Genomic DNA, 22,374 nt, shown 5'->3' on the forward strand with positions numbered 1-22,374 from the left:
GCTGGGCAGAGGAGTGACTCACCCCCGTGCTAGCTGGAGTCTGGTTTGCTCCCGCGATTGAAGTGCCAGCATTTGCACATGGGGTGTGCCGACGGTCTTTCTTAGACCTTTTATTTTATTTTATTTTATTTTATTTTATTCTATTTCCCCTTTTAAGGACCCAGAAGTCCTGCCTCAAGCCCTGCCCTGCCCCCGGAGGGGAGCGGGGGCCCGGGCTGCCCCACCGACCGGAGCCGAAGTCGCCCCTTTAATCTCTCTCCCCACCTGTGGGGCTGGGGGGGGGGGAACCTGCGCCCCCCAGAAATCTCCCGCCCCGCCCCCGAGAAGGCAGATCCGACCCGCCTGCTGTCCCCGCTCCCCCCGGCACGGCTGAGCAGGCGGCCAGCCCCGAGCGAGGCGGGCTCCGGCGAGGGTCCCCCCCGGGGGCGGTGGGCGAGCTGCCCGGCCACAGACACCCCCGTCCTGCCCCCCGGGCCGGCCGGCCGGCAGCGGGCTGGGGCTGGGGCTGGAGCTGGAGCTGGGGGCGGGCAGGGCAGAGGCTCCAGCCAGGCTCCATCCGTCCCTTCTCCCCGGCAGGCTCTCGGCGGCGAGCGGCTGCGGGGGCTGCGGCAGCCGGAGCGGGGTCATCCTGGACATCGCCGCGCTGAAGATGAACGAGCTGGAGTCCGAGGTGCTGCCTCTGCCGCCCCGCTACCGGTTCCGGGACCTGCTGCTGGGGGACCAGGCCTTCCAGAACGACGACAGGTAGGGGGAGCCCCGGGGGGGCGGGGGGTGTGGACCCCCCAGGGCATGGAGAGGGGGGCAGGGGGTGTTAGCCCCCAGGCCGTGAGGGGGGAGGGGGTATTGGCCCCCCAGGGCATGGGGAGGGGGGCAGGGGGATGGCACAAAGGGGATGGGGCGGGCAGGGCATGTTAGCCCCCGGGGATGGGGAGCAGTGGGTCTGGTTCCAAGAGGGGCGCTGGGGTGTTGCTGGCCCATAGGGTAGAGAGGGGGCCGAGGGAGCCCTGCCGAAGGTTACTGGGCCGGGGGGTGCTGGCCCAAAGGTCATGGGACGGAGGGGAAGAAGAGGGGAGGGGAGGGGAGGGGAGGGGGGGTCCTGACTGCCATCAGGCAGCTCTCCGAGGTGCTGCCCCTTCCCCCGGCTGCGCTCCGGGAACTCTCCAGGGTGCTGAAGGCGCGTTCCCGTCACAGCACCGCAGAGCGGCCTGGGGCTCAGGGGGACTAACTGGGCAGCAGTGTGTGTGTGTGTGTGGGGGAGGGATTGCTCTTTTCATTGACCCACTGAGAGTGGGAGTCTGGGGGATCTACATGGAGAAGGGCGAAGGTTCCCGGAGCCCTGTCAGGTGCTCGCCGTTGGTGGAGATTCCCCCAGTGCATGGATTTGGAGGTGGTGTGGTGGTTTCTACGTGTGTTTGGGGTTGAACAGTTGACATTTATTTAAGATTACAGTGCTGGCTGCCCTTATCTCAGAGACTCTGTCTGCAGCGATGATGCTAATTTGAGCGAAGTGATTGTAAACAACTGCTGAGATGTTGTAAAATAGTTTATTTCTTGGAATGGCTTGGGAAACGGCCTTCTGGATTTTATTTGAAAGCTTCCTTTTCTTCCCCACTTGTAGTGATTTATTAAGAGGTTTGCAAAGTTAAATCAACCAAAGAAAAGACATAATTTGCCAGGGATCTCCTTGAAGATATCAGTTAAAACAAAGTAATAATGAATTGCTCTCCCATGAAATGTATTTATGTAATAAGAATCAAAAAGATATGCCAGGGATAAACTGCAATATTGTAGGTTGTTTCCCACAAATTAGCTGAATGTCTAAACAGATAGCCTTGTTATGCTGAAGCAAATCTGACATTGCTGAATTGCTAGCTCTTGAATAGTTATGTATAACGGGGCGTACCTTTTTAGAGGTTGCTGGACAGTCATGTCACAGAGCACCTAGGAATGCTGGAAGTACTTAAGAAATGAAACTATCAGGCAATCAAAATCAACGTATTCATGTTTGAAGTTGAGAATTAAAAATCTGTTCCCAACAGTGTGCAAATTTTCTTTCAAACCTGTAGATTAAATATATAAAGTCATATTTTGGAGGTTAAAAGGGAAAGTGAGTGTGTGTGTGTAATAGATATAATTCACAAATGATATTTTAAATGACCAATTAAAATAATTTCCTTCTAATAATGGTTGCGTAAGAAGAACTGGTAATTCTCAAGAATGAATACTTGATTCATAATATCTTGAAACTCAAATCCCGTAAAAGTCGTTACTTAAAACTGATGTAGATGTATCATATCCATTAGGATGACTTTATTTAGGGAAAATGGAAACAGACTGTCACACAACAAAATAGCTGAATTTCAGAAATATGACAAGTGATTTTTATAAGGATGAACATTACAGTTCTACTGCTTTTCATCTTTAAATCATTGTAATAGATTTGAAATATTTTAATTTTTGAGGCACTGCAGATTCTGTGTTTATTCTTTGTTCTCATTTGGCATTGGCCATTAGTCTCTGCTTTAGTCTGGAAACAAATGTCTCTAATTCAGAAGTTTGCTTGAGTTTTAGTATGAAGCTGCTAGTTTAAGAGTAATGCTTCTGTCTTAACTTGGCAAACCCATTGGTTTTGTTTTTTTAATTCATGTCTTTAATTCACTTGCTTTTGGTGCTGTTCTGTCCAGTTGTTTGGCTTTTCCTCTCAACCTGGAAATACTGAAACCTCCACACTGTCTTTGGACATGTTTAATTTCTTTGATAATGTCCAGTCCTGCCATCCTTGCTCATGTCAATAATCCAACCTCATATACAGAGTCAAGTCAAGGCTCTTATTGACTTTTGTGGGAGCAGAGCTAGGCCATTGCTGAGCACTTTTGAAAATTCCACTCTCCTGTATCAAGTACAGTTCAAGGGATTGATGTTCATAATATCTTAGAGAATGAATCAAGCTCTTCAGAGTAATTTTGACCACTAAATGAGCCTATTCCTTAATGTTTAGCCAAGTTAAACTAGCAGAGGAAAGTGGAAAACCATTTTTGGCATTGCTATACTTACTCATAAATACCAAGCAGTTCAAATATATGCCTTGAAATTCTGTGGTATAATTTTGCCAGGAATGTGGTGTTTTGTATCTGATGAAAATTCCCCTAGAGAACAGCACATGGAACTGTGAACAATTTAAATAATGATGTATGCAGGCCACATACCTGGCTGTAGAGTTGCAGCATGAATAGTGAACATTTAATGGAATAAAATAGCTGATTTCTTTAAAAGAGCAAAGTAAAAAGATTAGCACTTTAAGTAACTGCCTCTTTTTGGAAGCTCCCCCACAATGTTAATGTTTTCAAAAAACGATAACACCTGTGGAGCAGCATCAACTTGGATACCCTGCCTTAGAAGGGAATGTGTTATTAGAAGCATTTCTGTTGGTTAGAGAATTATGTTTCCATCTTCACCACAGAGGATGTTGGGGAGAGACCTACACTGGATTTAGGTAAGAAAGATGAAATTGAGGCACTAGAAGAGAAGGAGTCAGAGCAAATAACTAAGTAGCTAAATTAAAGAGCAGTAGGAGCAATATTGCATCCAAAAATTCTGCAGGAACTTTGCTTTACAATTAAATGACTGAGCTGATAACAAATATATGCAAACTCTCATTGAAATCAACTAGTGGATTGGAAGGTAGCAAATGTTGTACCTATTATAAAAAAAAAAAAAAAGATGTTGGGGTGAAGCTACAAACTCTACACAATAAGCCTTCAAACAGGTAAACTGGTTGAAACAGTAATAGCAAAATAGAATTTTAATATGCCTTGATAGAGAATGGGGTAAATCAAGCAGGGGACAAATAAGAAGAGACATTGTGAAGGTAGTGAAAATAATGAATGGATCAGAATTGGGTACTCCTATATACCCTTTCTCCTCCTGCATAGGCCAAGGGGATGCTTAATGAAAAGCAACAAATTTAAAATGGAAAAAAGGAAGTGCTTGTTTACACAACTCATAATTAATCGGTGGAACTCATTGCCACAAGGTATCATAGTGGCATAGAGATTAATGGAATTCAAAAGCAGGACTAGACATTATATATTGTGATAAAGTCAGGTCAGAGGGCCACAAAAGGGTATACCAGGGCCGGGGTGTGAGCCCAAGAATGCCAAAAGCCCTTTTTCCTGCAAACAGGGGAGAGATCATTGCAGGGCAATTAGAGATGCCTGGACCCAATGAAGGGCCAGTTCAGATGTACTTAAACCCTGCCTTCCCTAAAGGGAGGGGGAAAGCACAGAAGAAGGAAGCTGCCAGAAGGTTTGTGGCAGCTGGAGGGCAAGCTTCCCCCAGGCCAGAGGGGCAGAGAAGGAGACAACCCTTGACCCCAGCTGGCAGGAGGGAGCCACAGTAAGGTACTTCCCCTGGCCCTGGGGGCACGCTGAGGGGAAAGGACAAAAGACTTGTTCAGCCTGGGGAGAGGGGTAACCGGTGACTCCCTGGCCCACTACAAGGGGTAGAAGTGTGAGACCCACTAGGGTGAAGCTGGCCGTCTGCCACAATATATATATATAAAAATAAAATTAGGACATCCACAATTACATAAAATAGGATTAAATATCATTTAGAAGGGACACAGTCCCCCTGCTTCTGGGTATAAGCCAACTGCTAACAGGAGTAAGGAAGAAACTTCCTCTTTGGGTAGGTTGCTCTATTAAGGTCCTTCTGTTGACTTTAAGAGATTTTGGGTCAGACCCTGACTGACCACTTGCACCTTGATCTGAGGGATCTGATGTTGGCTACTGTCAGAGACAGGTTACTGGAGTAAACAGACCCCTGGACTGATCTGGTATGGCAATTCTTCTGTTTTGTGACTCATAGATGCTTTGTTGCCATGCAGGCATTCAAAGCAATCAGAATGTAATAAAGCTGTGCAATAAAACAGATGTTATTGAGCTCATTTATATTTTAGCCAATGCCGAAAGGACAAAACTTGAAAGGAGTTGAGGTGAAATTGGGACGGGGATGCTCATTGCTGATGTTTTGCTGCCTTTTAACTGACTTGGCAACATGGTTTATGACTCCTCTTTACGTGGAATCTGCTGCTAGATGATATTGCAAGCATGTGTATGTAGAAGCGTGGCCAGCGGGGGTGTTAGAGGCGTAGCCTGATTTGGGGTGTTTTAGTAATTGGAATGGGGTTATAGGCGCACCAATTGATCTGATCAGAAGATAATGCGGTTCTTGTCCCGGAATCAGGCTCCAGAAGAGTTTTATAGGGACCCTGGGGTGCATGACAGGAAGGTTCACAGTGATAGCCAAATTTGCATAATTGTATAAGCTTTTATTAAGGTAACATAAAATGATAGAGAAATGACTGATTAAAAGACAATGAATAATCAAATGGATAATGGGTTGGATTACAGTCTTATTTTAGAGACTCGTGATATATATCTATATATATCTACGGTATGCTTTGGATTAATATACTCACACCCTTCTCTGATGACCTGGTTGAGAGAGATGTTTGGTTCCTCAACTCTTGAGTAGAGGGGTGGAGAGCTAGGCAATGCTTGAGAGCTAAGAGCTATAAGGCTAAGAGTAACACTACAAACAATACGAAGTATAACTGAAGAACAAAAATCTTAACACGCACTAAAAGAAGCTTCAAGAAGGAGTAGCTGACAAGTAACACGATTTGCCCCTTCTTATACCCTGAGCAGTAGGGGTCCTCCTTTTAAGTCCAAACTTGGATTCTTCACCCCCAAATTATTAGGGTACACTTATTCTATAGGCTGGCAGGTTCATGTGTGTTAATGGCATATCCACATCCTTTCCAGACTGTTCATTTATCTCACCTTTGTTATTTCTGGTCCTTTTGTGGGTTCTGTGGTGTATCTGGGAAGTTTACTCGGGGCATAACCTGAGACAGCCCCCCTCTGTTTTGATGTCTCCTGAGTGATCTAGGGTAAAGGTTATAACTATCTATGTCTTACCCTTTAACTCATCATTACTTATCTGGGCCAAAGATCCCAAATATACGTATGCCAACTGCCTTAGCTTTCATACAGGATATGGCCTGTCAGGTACCTTGCATTACAGCTGTAATACTTTAATATGATTCTATTGTAATAAAACAACAATACTTAAATCTATAAGGAAAGAGATATATACATATATGCCAGCAAGCAGGCTAGTCCTATAGGCTACAGAGGACAGGAGCAGGGACTGAGCATAACAATTCATTGTTGATGGAAGACAGGAATTTATAATGAAAGTTTCTGACTCTGAAGTAAAATTGATATTAAAGGCATATTGATTAAAGGCAGCTGAGAAAGCACATCTGCTGAACTGATAAATATGGTAATATACCACAAGAGCTTCCCTCTGTATCTTTTTCTTCTTGGCTATATCAGGGTTTGGCCTTCGACACCCCACTCTTTGTCAGTTTTATACTGGGTAGAGCTGACAGCTGAGGGAGTGGGAAAAAGCAAAAAACCAAACCCAAAAAGCAGAAGTATGTCTGGAAAGCAGGTCTAAGGATCATATTCTTTACCTAAGTTAAGCAGACTGCAGTATTTTCAGAAAATCAATGCTGAGAGCCACAAGGTTCATTTTATAGCAGCAAGAAGTAATGGATGTCACTTTGATTAAGTGCATTTTTCTGAATTTAATTATCAACCAAGAGTCCTTTTGGAATGCAAGGGTTTTATAACAGCTCATGTGTGGAAGGTATGCAGTGTCATCTCTATAAAGCCTTTAGAATCTTCTGTTTCGAATCTGAGATTCTCCTGACACTAGCAGTGCTCAGAGGGATTTAACAAACGGCAAACTCTTCTCATTTGTTCCTTTCAGGTTAATGGGCCTGTGATGCATTTTCTTCCTCCTGTCTATACATGATTGTCACTAGGTGCACTGGCAAATTTCTATTACTTTATTTAGAGAATATGAATGCTGCTTTGAAAATACTGAAACGTAGCCTGAAGTTAATGACATTTATTTCCATGATGACACTGTAATCTACTGTGCTTACAAAGCTAAATGTTAACATTACTTCAGACTATGCAATCTCTTCCTCGTTGGTTAATGTCCTTTTTGTATTAAAAGAGACAGGGTACTCTTAGGGTGAAGACCCTGGGCTGGGACTCAGGAGATCTAGGTACAATTCCCAGCTCTGTCACAGACTTCCTATTCGGTAAGTCACTTCACCTCTGTCTGCTTCAGTCCCCACCTGTAAAGTGGGGATAATACTCCCTCTCTCCCACCTCTTGTCTAGATAATAAATTCTTCAGGCAAGAGCCTGTCTCTCATTACATGTTTGCACGGTGCCTAGCGCAATGGGACATCAATCTCATTTGATACCTCTAAGTCTTGTTCTTACACCAATACAAAATAATAAAAATTACAGAATTAATGGTAAGATCATATTTTCTTGAACTTCAGATCTAGTTCTAATCACATTGTGCTGTCTACCTCTTAGGAAAAAATTGCTGTCGTAGAATGGAGAGATCATGCAGCATGGGATTATAATTGCTCTACTCCCACTAAGCCAAATTTAGCTGCTATCTAGTAACCGGTCAAATAGTATCAATAGCTGTCATATAAGGAAACATAAATAAATTGAGAGCTTTGCCTATATCTACCACCGCACTTAAGACTGAAGTTTGATTTCCAGCTGTTTCTGAAAGATGCATTTTCTCAAAGATAACAGGCAGCACATTTTAGAAGTTGGAACAGTAGGAGGTCACCTGGCAGACTAGCCTCCCCAAAGAGAGGAAAATTAGAGGGAAGAATGAAGGGCAACTGTGTGTTGAGACAGTATTGCTTTTAATAATGTCAAGGTTTGTATTTCACAGGGAAATCTGGTAGTTTCTTGGAGGGAGCTAGGAAAAAAGCAAATAAAAGCAATTTCAGGAAAGGAAAAATTAGCACATTTATTAATAAATAAGATTATATTTTCCTAAGATCCTTACCTGATTGAGAAGGTTCTTAGGCTGACAGTAATCTAGCAAGGAACTAATACTGAAAAGAATTAAGCAAATCTGATTAGTAATAATCAACTGCCTGATATTTCCAGTTTAAGTGAATTGGTGTATGGCTTATGGTTAATGTTTCCAATTTCTTTTAACAAGTTTCTGATACATCCAGTTGCAAAAAATATTAGCCACAAAGCAGGTAGAGTTAGTCAAACTGTAACTTTAGTTTTAGCATCCTTTCAAGGATGCAAAAGGAGTTCCTGATGGTATGGTTTAAAGACTTTATTGGATGAGTTTTGGATGGCTGCATTAATGTTCTCCTCATGTGGCTGGATATAGTATTGTTTGTTCCATCAACCCAGGCAAAATCAAACTGTGGCATGAGTGCATCTATGTTGTAACTGGATTCCTCAACATGGCTGTAACTGTAATGCAGATGGCAACCAAGCACTCAGGGAACTTCCCAAAATACACCCATTGCCTATCTTGTAGTAATACCAAAGGCGTACATTAATTTGCTGTATCCAACAAACAGTACAAGATACAGTGCTATCATTTGTGTTGGGAGTGGGGAGAAGGTGATGTCAACAGCAGTATTGACCTGGCATAGTGTGTCTCAGAAATAAAAGTTAAGAAAAAGTTTTTGGAAAAATCTAGTTTTAAGGTGCACTATACGTTTTGTGGTATAAGTAGAATATCAGGGCAGGTCGGTGGATTGGAGAGCACACAAGCCAGCAATTTGGGAATCTTGGGATCCCAGGTCTGACATTAACCGGCATCATGACAAGTCACTTCCCCTGTCTGTTTCTACCCTTCGTCTGACTATTTAGATTGGCGCCGGGTCTTTTCTGACCGTGTCTGGCACAATGGAGCCTCCTCACTTGGGGCCTCTAGATGCTACTGAAATACATGTAATGAATAATAATTGAGAGCTTTAGGATGGAAGCATGGGAGGAGGAGGAAGACCTGAGTGTATTGATCGATCACACGATGACTATGAGCTATCAATGCGATGGGGCCGTGAAAAAGGCTAATGCGGTCCTAGGATGCATCAGGTGAGCGATTTCCAGTAGCGACAAGGAAGTGTTAGTACCATTACACAAGGCACTGGTGAACCCTCCTCTGGAGTACTGTGTGCAGTTCTGGTCTCCCAGGTTTAAGAAAGACGAATTCAAACTGGAACAGGTGCAGAGAAGGGCTACTAGGATGATCAGATGAATGAAAAACCTACCTTATGAGAGGAGACTCAAAGAGCTTGGCTTGGTTAGCCTAACCAAAAGAAGGCTGAGGGGAGATATGTTTTCTCTGTATAAATAATCAGAGGGATAAATACCAGGGAGAAGGAGGAGTTATTTAAGTTAAGCGCCAAAGTGGACACAAGAACAAATGGATATAATTGGCCATCAACAAGTTTAGGCTCAACATCAGGTGAAGGTTTCTAACCATCAGAGGAGTGAAGTTCTGCAACAGCCTTCCAAGGGGAGCAGTGGGGGCAAAAAACCCAACTGTCTTCAAGACTGAGCTTGATAAGTTTATGGAGGGGATGGTGTGATGGGACTGCCTACAATGGCATGTGGCCCATCGGCGACTGCTAGTAGCAAAAATCCCCAATGGCCGGAGACCGCACACTGGATGGGGAGGGCTGTGGATTAATACACAGAATCCTTTCTCAGGTGTCTGGCTGGTGTGTCTTGCTGATTTCTAACTGATTTCCATATTTGGGGTTGGCAAGGAATTTTCCCCTGGGTCAGATTGGAAGAGACCCTGGGTTTTTTTGGCCTTCCTCTGCATCATGGGGCATGGGTTACTTGCAGGTTTAAATTAGTAGAAATTGTGGATTCTCTGTAACTTGAATTTTTAAACCATAATTTGAGGACTTCAGTAACTCAGCCAGAGATTAGGGGTCTATTTCAGGAATGGGTGGGTGGGGTTCTGTGGCCTGCAATGTGCAGGAGGTCAGACTTAGTGATCGTGATGGTCCCTTCAGACCTTAAAGTCTATGAGTTTATGATGGGGCCAGGGAACGCCAGTAAAATTGCCTTTGTCAAACAGATGCCCCGTCATATTTCTGTGTCTCACAATGCTAGGTTCATATGGTAAATGTTTTAGTATCGAGCCTTCTTTAACTTTCTCTTTGCCCATATAGGAGATGCACATTTAATTTAATCAGGTATTAATTTTCTTTAACAAAAGGATCTGAGTTCCCATTCAGTTCTGCCTCAATTTCAGTCTTCAAAGCTACCTTTCACCAGTGGGCCTCAGTCCCTCAGAATTACCAGTCCTCTCTTCCACACCATGCTTCCACTTGTGATATTTTTATTGCTCTTCATGCTGTGTCTTGTCACTGAGTTACTGCTTGATATTGAGACACGAGCTTCCCATTGGAAGGCTCGTATTGTTATCCATGCTCTGATATCAGGGCTCCCGCCTTTTGCCAGATCCTTCTCAAACTCCAGCAGTGGTTCTTAACTGTGCCTCATTTAGCATGCCAATCATGCAACCCTCACCATTAATCTTCCTCTGAGAGAAGTGCACGCTGGTGGCAAGGGATAATTGTGCTGTTATCCTGAGTAAATACAAAACTATTAGTACATTTAAAATAAGCTATGGGTTATTCTTTCTAATGGAATCATGAGTCATTTCAAGATCTCATACAGGGCACAGAATATATGACTGCCACTGCAGTCGTTGTGTTGTGTACACCCACGTACTAAACAGGGCTAAAATTGTTCAATAAGACATTGTATTTCTCTCCAAAGCAGGTGTATAACAGTTTGGGACAGCTTCATAAACAGGATATTTTTTGTTCTGTTTGTAGATTTTTAATGAATAAATGGCATTCTTAATTGCTATTTACTTTATAAATTATTGTGAAGGATTCAGGTGGTAATTACTGACTTGGAGTGTTAATGGAAAATGCTATTTCAAAAACATTTTAATTGATATTTTCTACATACATATTGAATGTGCCAGATTTCTCTTAGATTAGGGAACCCAGTTTTTATCTGTAGGAATATTAGTTAACTTTATTAAACTAATGGAGTAAAAATAGAAGTGCCATTTGCTCATAATTATATATAATGTTTGTTTACAAACAAGATGCCATTATTCTCTTCATGAATATTGTTCTAATTTTTGTTACTATCAAGGGCCAGTTACTGAGAATAAGTGCGACATAGAGTCCAGTGGAGTGAATGGAAGTTCTTCTTTGAGTAACACAGTAATTACAGCGTGAAGAAAAGGAAGAACAATGATTTCCAGTTGGTTAGCATGACCTAACAAACGTGCTCAAATTTCCCTCTTTCCATGGTGTATTTTCTCTGTACGTCTAGCATTATTTTGGTTTTTATAATTTACATTACATTTGTTTTTTTCCCAATGAAAATCTAATGTTCTATATAAGTGAGAGCATATCTCAAACAGCCTAGATGTGGAAGACTGGAAGATAGAAGGCTAGATCCTCAGCTGGTGTAAATTGGTGTAGCTCCGTTGAATTTATACCAGCTGAAGATCTGGCCCATAGAGCTCATACGAATACAGTCGTAGAAGTAAAGTGATAAAGATCAGATTTGGACAAAGGGCATTTATGATGCTAGAAGTACTAAGGAGTTCTGACTAAGATCAGATGGCTGCCTTCTGAAGTAACATTGTATGTCTTTGTTCAGTAAAAACTAAGCTATGTTGCACCAATAAAATTGGGATTTTTATTGCCCTTGGTTTTTATATGATATAACATACAAAGAATATTTTAACTGCAGAGTTGCGTGTAGCAAAGTGGTCTCCAGCTATCACTGTGCATATAGAAACTATTGGACTGAAAACTGACAGCAAAGAAATCTTGTAGACAGATGCTCTGCTCCCCAAGGTCAAGCCTAGCATCGTAGTTAAATAATGCCAGACTTCCTCGATCGATATAGGGATGCGGTTACGGTCCATTGAGAGCATTGCCAGTGGTTCCAGCTGTGAACAGTCCGGTTAAGGATGTGACTTTCTTCCTGGGGCTTGTCAGAGCTGATGCTATCTGACTGACAGCAGTTTAACTTGCTTACAAAGAATAGAGGATGGTGGCACATTTCGTCCTCAAGGCATGAAACTCAACCACGCAAGCGAGCCCCTAAAATGAAGCTTGGATGGTTGCATGTAAGGTCACTGCGCAGATCTATAATGCCCTGGTGTGAAAGGCTTCTCCTGTGCTGTAAAATAATCCGAGGCACAAGTCCATATCTACAAACAGTATCAAGGACAAACCATGGCTTTTGCCCGTGTCTGAAATCCTGGTTCCATTGAAGTCCATGGGGATTTTGTCATTGACTACAGTAGGATTAGAATTTTACCCAGGACTCCAGTGCTCTGGAGTTACGCCACTGGTGGTAAACAAGGCAATTGGGAGCCAGTAGTTCTAACTTAGACTTTTCTCCTGCTAACTGGGAATAGTCAACATGTAACCCCCATTTCCTCCCAGTACTGTCCTGCCCCCGCCTTGTTCTCAGGAAAAGTAATTGAAAAGGATAACACCTTCCCCCCAGCTGAGCTGTTCAGATTGGCTGGCTGCTGTGTTGGGAGTGAAAACCAAGGCCCTGCTCCCTCCCTGCCCATCTGTTCAGGGAGGTAAGTAGCCTGAACTTCCACCCCGCTGTCATGGAGACTGAAGATGTGGGGTGTTCTAATGCAGTCCTGCAGGCGGGGTGTGTGTGTGTGTGTATGGATCTTATTCTCCCTTACTCCTCTGTGAAGCCATGTTGGGATGAGACACAACCTGGTCCTAAACCAATCAACCAAATCCCATTGAGCTGCAGTTTCTTGCAAGGCAGTATATATCAGAGACTTCCCTTTGCGGAGGAGCATGCAGCCATTGTACCTGATTCTGGTGCGGGCATTTGTAGAGGGGTAGGAGGACAAATAATTTAAATCAAAGCCCCAGTGTTTCTTGGAAGCCCAGCTAATCATCAAAGAATTAATATTTCACTGGTTTAAAATTTGTTTTCAGCTTCACTTATCAGGAGAAAAGAGAACTTATTCATGCTGAAACCTTGCAGCTACTACAGATTTTCATTTCCATGCTGCATTTGCCTCCGGTTCCAGGGGCACCAAGTTGGCTCCATGTCAAAGACAGCTATTACTTTGCATAGCAAATACCATGCTATACGAAGGATCTCTTCTGCTGCACTATATACAAGGACTTTTTATTAATTTAAATTTGATTAGTAGAAGGTTACAGCTTTTGAACGCTGCACTGGGTTGTAACTGATTTGTTTGCCAGGGATCTAATAAACAATTATAAAACACTTTAACAATAAATCAAACAAAGCACTCTGTATTTTACAAAGTCTGTAGACACATGAGAGCATTAATCCTCACAGTATAGCTGTGTGTTGGGTCAGTGTCATTATCTGCCCTGTAGGGAAACTGAGGCACAGGGAGATTAGTGACCTACCCAACGCAGCAAAGCGAGTCACTGGTAGGACTAGGACTAAAGTTCCTGGGTTTTGGTCCTGTGTATGGTTTCTCCAAGACCATTTTGCCTCTTTTGTGCTATGCCTTTGTCTAGACGCTGGTTTGGAAGAGTTTTCCTTTTAAAGAGTTTCCCTGCTGGTTACAGTCCATCAGCCACTGGCCTTAATGCTATCTGAGGTACCCAGAGACATACCGCCTGTGTCATCTTATTGGTGCAATTGTGCTTTGAGTTCACCTTGTATGTTAAAGGAATCTTTAAGTGTGTTGAAGGTGGTTGTTGTTGTTATAACCATTAGGGCCAGATCATGCCATCAGTTAATATGGGAAACTCCTGCAGCCTGGAAAGCTGAGCTAAAGTCTCTTCTGAAAAACAGCAGAGAGTTCACACAACTTATCATAGAATGAAAGGAGCTTTATTTAGTATTTGCTGTTGTAGAAGGGTAAAGAGGATTGCACTGTTCAGGGACTGGAGATTATCTACGGAGTCTTCAAAACAGCAGCAAGTTACACTGATGATTGATAGTTTACTTCGTGAGTTCTTAAAGGCACAGTGCTACTAGCCTAATGGTTACTGACACAGGTGGCTGGCCCTTTAAAGAGAGATGTGTCTCAGTTCCCCTGGTGGGGTAAATGACTGTCTGCCAAAACATAGAAAGACTCCAGGCAGAAGGGCCAGGGAGGGGGTTGATGAAGAGCAGGGAAGGATGAATATTTGAACTTTGCTTTGGACTTCAAGGACTTTATTTTGAATGGCTTATGATAATTAAAGAGGGTATTATTGGCCACGAGAGAAAAGCTTGCGTGGAGTTTATTGAGGAACTTGGAAGAGAGGGAAACTGCGGCAAGGATCCTGTAGGGCTGTCCCATGCTATCAGGAGGTGCACTGGAGGAGGTGAGCACAATGGCTGAATTCGGTTTCAGTTTGAATGTGAAGCAATAGAAGGCAAGGTTGGTGTCACAGGACAGGTTTTCTGTAAATCACAAGACAGTAAATTTCTTTGTGGGAGAAAAAGATGAAGTCAGGGACCAGATTATTCTCTTCTGTAATCAGGTACTTCTCCTATTATGTGTCATTACCTTACGTAGCCTTGTATGGTAAATATTTGCTTATTGTATAGGATCTGCTCATTTGCAAGTACGTTATGGATTTTAATGCCCTAAGACATTTCTTGTCCTGTTACCTTCTTTCTTCTCTTACAAAGTGCCCAAACTAACCATTACACTCTAATTTAGTGCAACATTAAGTGACATACACAGTATAGCTGAAAGGGATATGATACCCATAACATGGTTCCTTTCTTTTCTTGGGAGCATTAGTTGTCATTTTCTCACAACATTCAAAACACAGCCTATGTTAACTTATGTTCTGACTCAAAGCCCTTGAGAATGAAATGCACCTTTACCTACAGAGGAAGCCTAGCATAGAGGGCAGCTATCTCACCTGATTAATTCCCTGCCGTTGCAGGGGCCTCGTGCATTGCTGCAGCTCCTTCTCTCCTGTTCTCTGCCTGTGGCACAGAACAGGTTAGTTTCCTGAGGACTGAACTGCTCTGGTCTAATTAATTGGGTTCAGTATAGGTATATCTGGGTGAAATTTAATGGCCTGTGTCGTATAGGTCAGGATAGATGATCTAATGGTCCCTCCTGGCTTTGGGATCTATCAAATCCTAGCTTCCCCTTATCCTGTCCCCACAACCTGACTCCACGCACTCCTGGAAAAATGACAGGGGAATTCCAAGGTCTTGTTTTGAGGCTGGCAGCCACGATGCTGTTACCAGGGGTGGTTCCAGCGGCAGAGATACCTTTCTGCTAAGCCTGGGACTGAAAGCATTCGTTCATTTCACATGAGCCAGGTGTACTAAGCTGAGGGTGACACACTTTGATCTTGACCAGCTGATCTTGTCTAAATTAGCGCTGGAGACACTAATGTAAACGGCTCAGTAGCTGTTTACTAAGCCCCTAGACAATCCAGTCCCTCGGAATAAGATTTGATTTAAAAACAAAAATATGACTCAGCTCAACACTCGTCACGTTGGAGTGGCCAAAGGTTGGAGATCCACTGAAGATCATGGGGCTTGTAGTTATTGAGATGCCTTAGCTTCTGATGACTGCTCTTTGGCCTGTGTGAGATGAGCTGGTTTTAGTCTGGTTCTGAGGAAGAGAGCCTTCTGTCATAGTAACCATCTCATGTGGTATCCTGACCAGCAGTCTCCAGGGAATTGAAAGAGTGAATCCTTCTACTCTTGGGTAGCAAACTCTACTGTTAGCTGCAGAGATGATGCCTTAAAGTTGGGTTTGAGGTATACTGATGGGACATCATGAGGAAGTTTGTACTGCTGCTGCTCCATGCCTACTTGCTCAGTAAATGCGGGCTTTGGTCCCCAGCACTTGGAGCAAAACCTGTGTCGTCATGAGCACAAAATGAATTACAAATATGCACATCCGTAGGTTTGATTTGTACATTACGTAGTGACATGCATAGATCGGAGGTAGAGAAGGTGTTGGAAGTGGTCAGCAGGGCTAAGACACAAAAAGCAAGTGAGTGAAAACAGAATAAAAATGTGACGGACTCATTCAAAGTAGCAGAGCAGTAAAGCCTCAGAGATGCAGAGGATGTACTGGAACACTCTGTTAGCAGTTCAGAATCTGAACCATTTATTTTCCAAATCCCTGGCAGACTCTTCTATCTCAACCTTTTAAATTAGGCCAGCTGTCACATCCGGTCAAGCCAGGCTATACAGACGTTACCTTAGAGAGTTCTCCCGCATTTTAGAGAAATATTCTCTGCTCTAAATACCAACTCACTCCATTAGTTGTGGAGTCCAGTAGAGGAGTGAAACAGTGCTGTAAACGTGGGGATAAATAAATCCTGGAGAATGTGAGACTAAAATGTCATAAATTCCCCCCCGCGCTCCATGAAAGAAATGAAGCGATGTCCAGAAGAGGGAAGCTCTGGGGGTGAAGGCTCAAGTTCCATGCAGGTTGCTGCACTGGCTGGAAGGATGAGAAGCGTCTATTGTCATTATTGATATTTGGGTGGGGATTTTTTGGGAAAGTGTGTTCTCCTTCTAACTGCCCTCCAAACTGTTATTTCCCTAAAGATTTTTTTGGTAAAGTGTGTTCTCCTTCCAAGTGCCCTCCAAACTGCTATTTCCCTAAAGATTTTCTAAATGGAGGTAACTTTTTAAAACCAGCAGAGGCAGTGCGGTCTAGTGGATAGAGCACTGGGAGTCAGGACAACTGGGTTCTATTCCTGGCTGCCAGTCTGTGGGACCATGGGCAAGTCACTTCCCTCTCTGAGCCTCTGTTTACTCTCCTTTGTCTGTCTTATTTACTTAGACTGCAAGTGTTTTGGGGCAGGGAATGGTGGCTGGTGCAATGGGAACTGATCTCAGCTGCGGCCTCTGTTCTGCTGTAATATAAATAATAAACTTCTGTTACTCCAAACTTTGCTGCTTTTTTCCTTCTGATTTTAAGGTTGAGCACTTCTGAAATTCTGGACCTAGTTCCCTCTGGCATTATTCCGGTGTGACCCCATTGATTTAAATCAAGTTCCACTAGGGCAAAATTGCAAACTCCCTTGAAATCAGTGGAGTTGCACCAATATAAAACTGGAGAAAAGCCGTGGTGTATCTGCCCCCTGTTCTTTCTATTGAGCTGAGACAGTCAGCTGGAGGGGTCCTGTTGCCAGCAGTAAATACTCTCATTAATGCCATTTATTTGTTAACGGGGCTTGTGCATAGTTTTCCCCCTCACCAGTCTGGTTCAGCTATGTTCTCCTAAACATGCCTCAGGTTCCTTCCATTTAAATGTCTCCCTCTTCCCCTTGACTAGCTCCCAGAGTATGCTCTGTTGCTCTGATGTTCTAGGAATAACTAAACAAAAGTGCAGTTGTTTGCTGTGGCTGGAAGCAAATGCTTTTCTCTATAGCGAAGCCACCACTGTTAGCTGACTCAGAGTGTGGGCAGCTTAAAAATCCCCCACGATCACACTTGTTTTGTGCATTCTTCCTCCTTGTATAAACATTTACTCAATTATCCTCACGCTTCACACCGTTGTTTGATTATTTTTTTTAAATCTTCCAATTTTATCCCTGCTGTCATTGTTTTAGCAGCTAAGCTACAGCTTGACATTTCAGGTCTACAGATACGATGTCTGTCTTCACCTGCAAAGCACGGCTCTGATCACATGCCACCTGTCCCATATATAATTGCTCTGTCTCTGTGTCTTAACAAGGTCAGCTTACTTAACCACATTTCATGTCTACTGCTGCAGCTGTAATCTTTGCTGCGAATTAATTTCTCTCTCTGTTCTTTCCTACTGTGGCAGAGCCCTCTTGAGGTTGAGGCGAACATGACATGTCTGTCCAATTAAACTCCCTGCATATGTAGTAAAATTTCGATTTTTGTCATAGTGTCTCTGACTGTGTCATCTTGAAACATCTTTCCTCTTTTGGTTGTAGCTTTATATAACTCTAGTTGGATGTTCGTGCATTTAAATGTTAGTCATTGGATAGCCCCTGAAGTGTTAGTGGAGATAACCTAGTGAGATTACGTCAGCTTCTCTTCTGTTAGAGCAGTCAACTTTCTCCTCTGTACTCCTCCAGGAATAATAATGCTTAGCACTTTCTATAGATCCAGATTGTGATACTCCTGCTCAAGGGGTAGTCACATTTATTTCACTGGGAATAGTCACAGAGCAACGTGCCACGCAGTGTGGGTTGGCGTGTCAGAGTTTTGCCCATAATGCTTTGCATTCGTGTATCACAAAGCACTTCACAAAGTGAATATATCATTATTGGTTATGGGTCGTTACCTTGGAATCTTCTCACAACTTATCGGGAGAAGCTGATTTGCAAACAGGGTGTGACTGAGGTGGGTTTTATTTTAACAGCCCTTTTGTGATGCTGTGTTCTGGCTCCAGTTGCAGTTTAGCTTCTGTTGTGCATCTGACATGCCTAAAATCGTCTCCAGTGGTCAGTGGGAATATGGCAACAAGCTTTCAAAGTGCTCTATGTGGCAGATGCGAGGCCTTGAAAGTGATGGGCCAGACATCATAGTCATCAGGATTAGTCATAAACTTTTGTATCTATAAATATTTTCTATGTCTTTATGAGCTAGGGATTGTATTCTAGCTCCGTGGTGGAGAGTTACTGAGCTTCCCCCAAGAAGTAAAATTAGGGCCGGGGGAATTACTGCACACCTTGGGACAGGTGAAAAACTCGGAAGAAGTACCACCCACTGGGGCAATTGCATAGACTGATTCAGTCCAGGTTCAGGAAGCCCAGGAGACAAAGAAAGCATTTATGATATAAAGAGGCAGCTTGAACTGGCTGTGTCCCCCTCATTTTTGATCCAAAAACTGACATGCGATTGTAACAAAGAAGGCAAAACCCTGCCGGATGGGTCTGAAGAAATGGAACCTGACAGGGTGTCCACATGGAAGCTGGGTGATGCTTGGTAAGATAGCAGCACTTAGGCTGTTTACTGGTTTATGATACGTTTTCTCTGTGATGCTTCTGTTCTAAAATAAATGTGCCGTGCTCTGTGAAAGGTGCCTGGTCTCTGGTAACCCTGTCATTGTCCCTGAGAGAGAGCAAGAGCTGCAGGTGCTGGGCTACACCGACAAAATAGTCTTTTTGCTGATATAACTTATTTCATTCAGGGAACTGGTATAAGTTATACTAGCAAAGGCATTCTGTTGCTGAGATAAGATACATTACACTCAAAGGGTTTGCTGGGATAACTATGCTGGCAAACTGTTTCAAGTGTAGACAAGGTCATGGACTAGCACCTTGCTCCTGGTCTCAGAAGTTACTGAAATCCTTGGAGTTCAATTTTGACAAATCGTCTCATGTTCCCCCCTGCCTGCTGGTTTTGTTCACACATTGTGCGCTTTCATACATCTGGATTGTGAGCAGTCTGGGACAGTGACCGTCTCACTGCTTCTTTGTACTGCTCCAAGCACAGTGGATCCCGTATCCTTTGCTGGAGCTCGTCAGTGCTATGGTAATTCAGACAATTCAGAATAGATGGGATGACTTTGAGTCACTAACAGCTATGAAGTGGCTTTAGCTTTTCAGCATTTAATTTGCATTGTTCAATAACCAGGATCAAATTGAGAGTTGCGTTGAGAAATGGCGTACAACAGCATCCTATGTAATAATATTGCATCTCATAAGATGTGATATAAAGCCAGTCCAGCTCTGTGTGTGTGTGTTTTTAAATAGCAATTAAAAAAAAGGGGTACAGGCCCTCTTCTTCCAAATATTTGTAGGGAGCTGGGTTGTGTTTAGAGCTCTGCTAAATTTTGTTAAGAGAATCCCATTTGGGTGATTAGCACAGTCCATATAGTGGAATCTGAGACAAACCCAAATCAGTGAACTTTGCACAGCTCTGGTGGTTACACTTCTGATTGGGAGAGAATGAAAAGCACGTTTTCACTCTTCTCTCTCTGTATAGTAGCTGGGATCTTGTCTGGTACATATGCGCACGCGCACATGTGTGTGTGTGTGTGAATGGCTTGCAAATACTTTTCATCCTTTCATCTCAAGCATGTTATAAAGATAGGTAAATGTAATTCCTTTGTTTACAGTTGGGGAAAGTGAGGCACGGAGTGGTTAAATGACTTGCTCAACCATGGAAAGATAACAGAACAGATAATAGAAACCAGATCTCCTGTTTCCCTGTTGGGTTTCCTGGCCCATGCTACTCCATGCTGCCTCCCTACCATACTCTTCATAGAGTAATGTAATGCATGCTGCCAGAATTCTGGACATCCTCCAGTATGGGGCTACATGTAAATTAGAATATCTGGAGAATGAACTACAGTAGATCCTTGTCTCTGAAGGCAACAATGGGTGTTGTATAAGAACTGAGAGAGATTTCTGAATACTTAGATATGTTTCCCAAGCCTGCCATTTCACCTATCACTCTACTGAAGTTCAGTGTACACAAACTGCTCCATCACTGTTATGATATAATTTCCCTGTTGGGAAACCATTTACAGTCTCTATCCAGGGTAGGTTTAATTTGTTGTGTTGCCATCTCAAAGAGTCTGTATGCAAATATTGACATGAACTGAGAAATTCCCTGATGGGGGAAGAGAGATTATAACCACCCCCATCGTTGAAAGTGTTATGTGATTAAGATATGGTGAAATGAGGGGATGTTAAATCTCATAATCCTCTTTCAGAGCTGACGTTCAACATTTGTTCCTTTACATCTTTTTCCCAAGTGCTTTTAAAGTCATTTTGTTTGGGTTGTTTTCACTCAACATTGGCATCTTAGAATTGCCCAACATCTATTGAGAGGTTGACTGTCCATGGTTATTGTGCCAAAACCAAGATACAAGCAAGTTTTGGTCTCAAAGAGGAGATACTTCTCTTTGTTATTATGAAGTGTGTTTGTAAATGTGTTTTGGTGCAGGTTACAATGCTTTCTGACTGGGAGGGTTGCAATGCTGCAAAAAGGATTCACATGGCCGAAGGTTTCCATTCACAGATGTATACAGAACTGCTTGTACCGATGCCGGTTGCATGGTGTTTCCCAATAACGTGAGACGAGCAAAACTGTGAAAGAGAACAAAGCTCAGCGATCAACCCAATTTTTAAAAAGGAAAGGCTTGCCTCCCTTGAACACAGAGGGAGACTCCCCTTGACAGTGCTTGTGAAGGCGTTCCAGATGGCAGGGCTATGATGAAAGAGGGCTAGTTGCCAACAGATTCAAATTTGGCCTGTGGAACTAAAGTGAAGAACAGACCTGTGAGCCAAATGGTATTCCCAAGAGTAGCGTATAGTGCTGGATCTCAGGAAGATGCATTACGTTTGTCTGTACTTTGATGCATATTTTAAAATGGATACGAGGAAAGAAGGAACCTGGTGGAGAGTTCTCAGTCCTAATATCCAATACCCACGTGTTTCTTCCCATTCACCTACTGCAAATCCGCTTTTGCTGGCAGTCAGAAACGCTCCTGACCTTTTCCCCACTGCGGATAGTGTCTCATGTCAATGACAGCAGGCGTGAAGGAGTGTGAGGAGGTAGCACATGGGAAGGACCTCCCGCGGAAGACACGACTATGACGCATGTCGTGCAAGCTGCCCAAGTCAGAACGGTCTTTTTTTATATGGCATTCAGCTTTGTGGAAAGGCACAAAGCCATGCTAACAGATGGGCAAGGCATACCATCTGGCCACTGACCTAATGTGGGCAGCAGACTTCTTTTGCTGACAGCAGCACTCCACCCTAGGAACATTCAAATGGCCTGAAGTGGTTTAACTGAGAGTGAGTGTCTTGGCATTAGTGAGAGCGCTCTGCTGAGAGCTAGGCTGGGGAGTCTTCTCCATGGACTTTCCCTGGGTGGCCCAGCCAAAACTTGCAGAGAAAGAAAACAAGCCCAGAAAAATGGCTGGATATGTTAATGAAGTGAGTTCCAAGGCAGCCTTCCCATGGACAGATTGCGGAGCTTTTCCGCTGAAGGAAACCCCATGCTGATAATGCATGAGCACAGAAAATAGTCCTCCAATCTGTTTGGAATGTGCAGCTTCTCTCATAAGGCTGAAGATGAAATTCTTATCAGTGCATGCCCATGTGGGGGTGGAGAGGGCATCAAGGCTTTGAACTTGCTGGGTTAAATTTTATTCAAGGTATACTGCACTGAAACAAGTGGCATTGCACCAGGCATGAATTTGGCCTGCTGGACTAAACTGAAATCTGCTCCCCCATAGCTAAACCTGCAGTCTGTATGTGCGCATGCACAGTCCACATAAATCCAGAGGGATTTTACTTTATTAACATAAATAAAACAAACAAAACAATCAAAAGAAATCTTTGGGGGGGTGGGGAAGGGAATCCATTTTTGTTGGGGATGAATTGTAGCACTTATGGAAAAAGCAAGATCAGAACAAGTTCAAATGTGCACAAAACTCTCTTAACTTTGTGGGGCGAAACCTTTTGCGCCAC

At 43.3% G+C, this 22,374-nt stretch overlaps 1 protein-coding gene across 3 annotated transcripts in view; it reads left to right on the forward strand.

Annotated features, from left to right (window-relative positions):
* The first annotated feature begins 649 nt into the window (after nucleotides 1–649).
* KCNT1 (potassium sodium-activated channel subfamily T member 1) overlaps nucleotides 650–22,374 on the forward strand; it is a 159,082-nt gene continuing 137,357 nt past the window's right edge. For all 3 annotated transcript variants that reach the window (XM_067541596.1, XM_067541597.1, XM_067541598.1), the window contains exon 1: nucleotides 650–744. In XM_067541596.1, coding sequence (XP_067397697.1) covers nucleotides 650–744 — 95 coding nt within the window. The remainder of the gene's footprint in view (nucleotides 745–22,374) is intronic.

The sequence above is a fragment of the Emydura macquarii genome, unplaced genomic scaffold (genome assembly GCF_026122565.2).
Source record: "Emydura macquarii macquarii isolate MOO-44397 ecotype Brisbane River unplaced genomic scaffold, CSIRO-AGI_Emac_v2 contig_691, whole genome shotgun sequence".
NCBI classification, from domain to species: domain Eukaryota; kingdom Metazoa; phylum Chordata; order Testudines; family Chelidae; genus Emydura; species Emydura macquarii.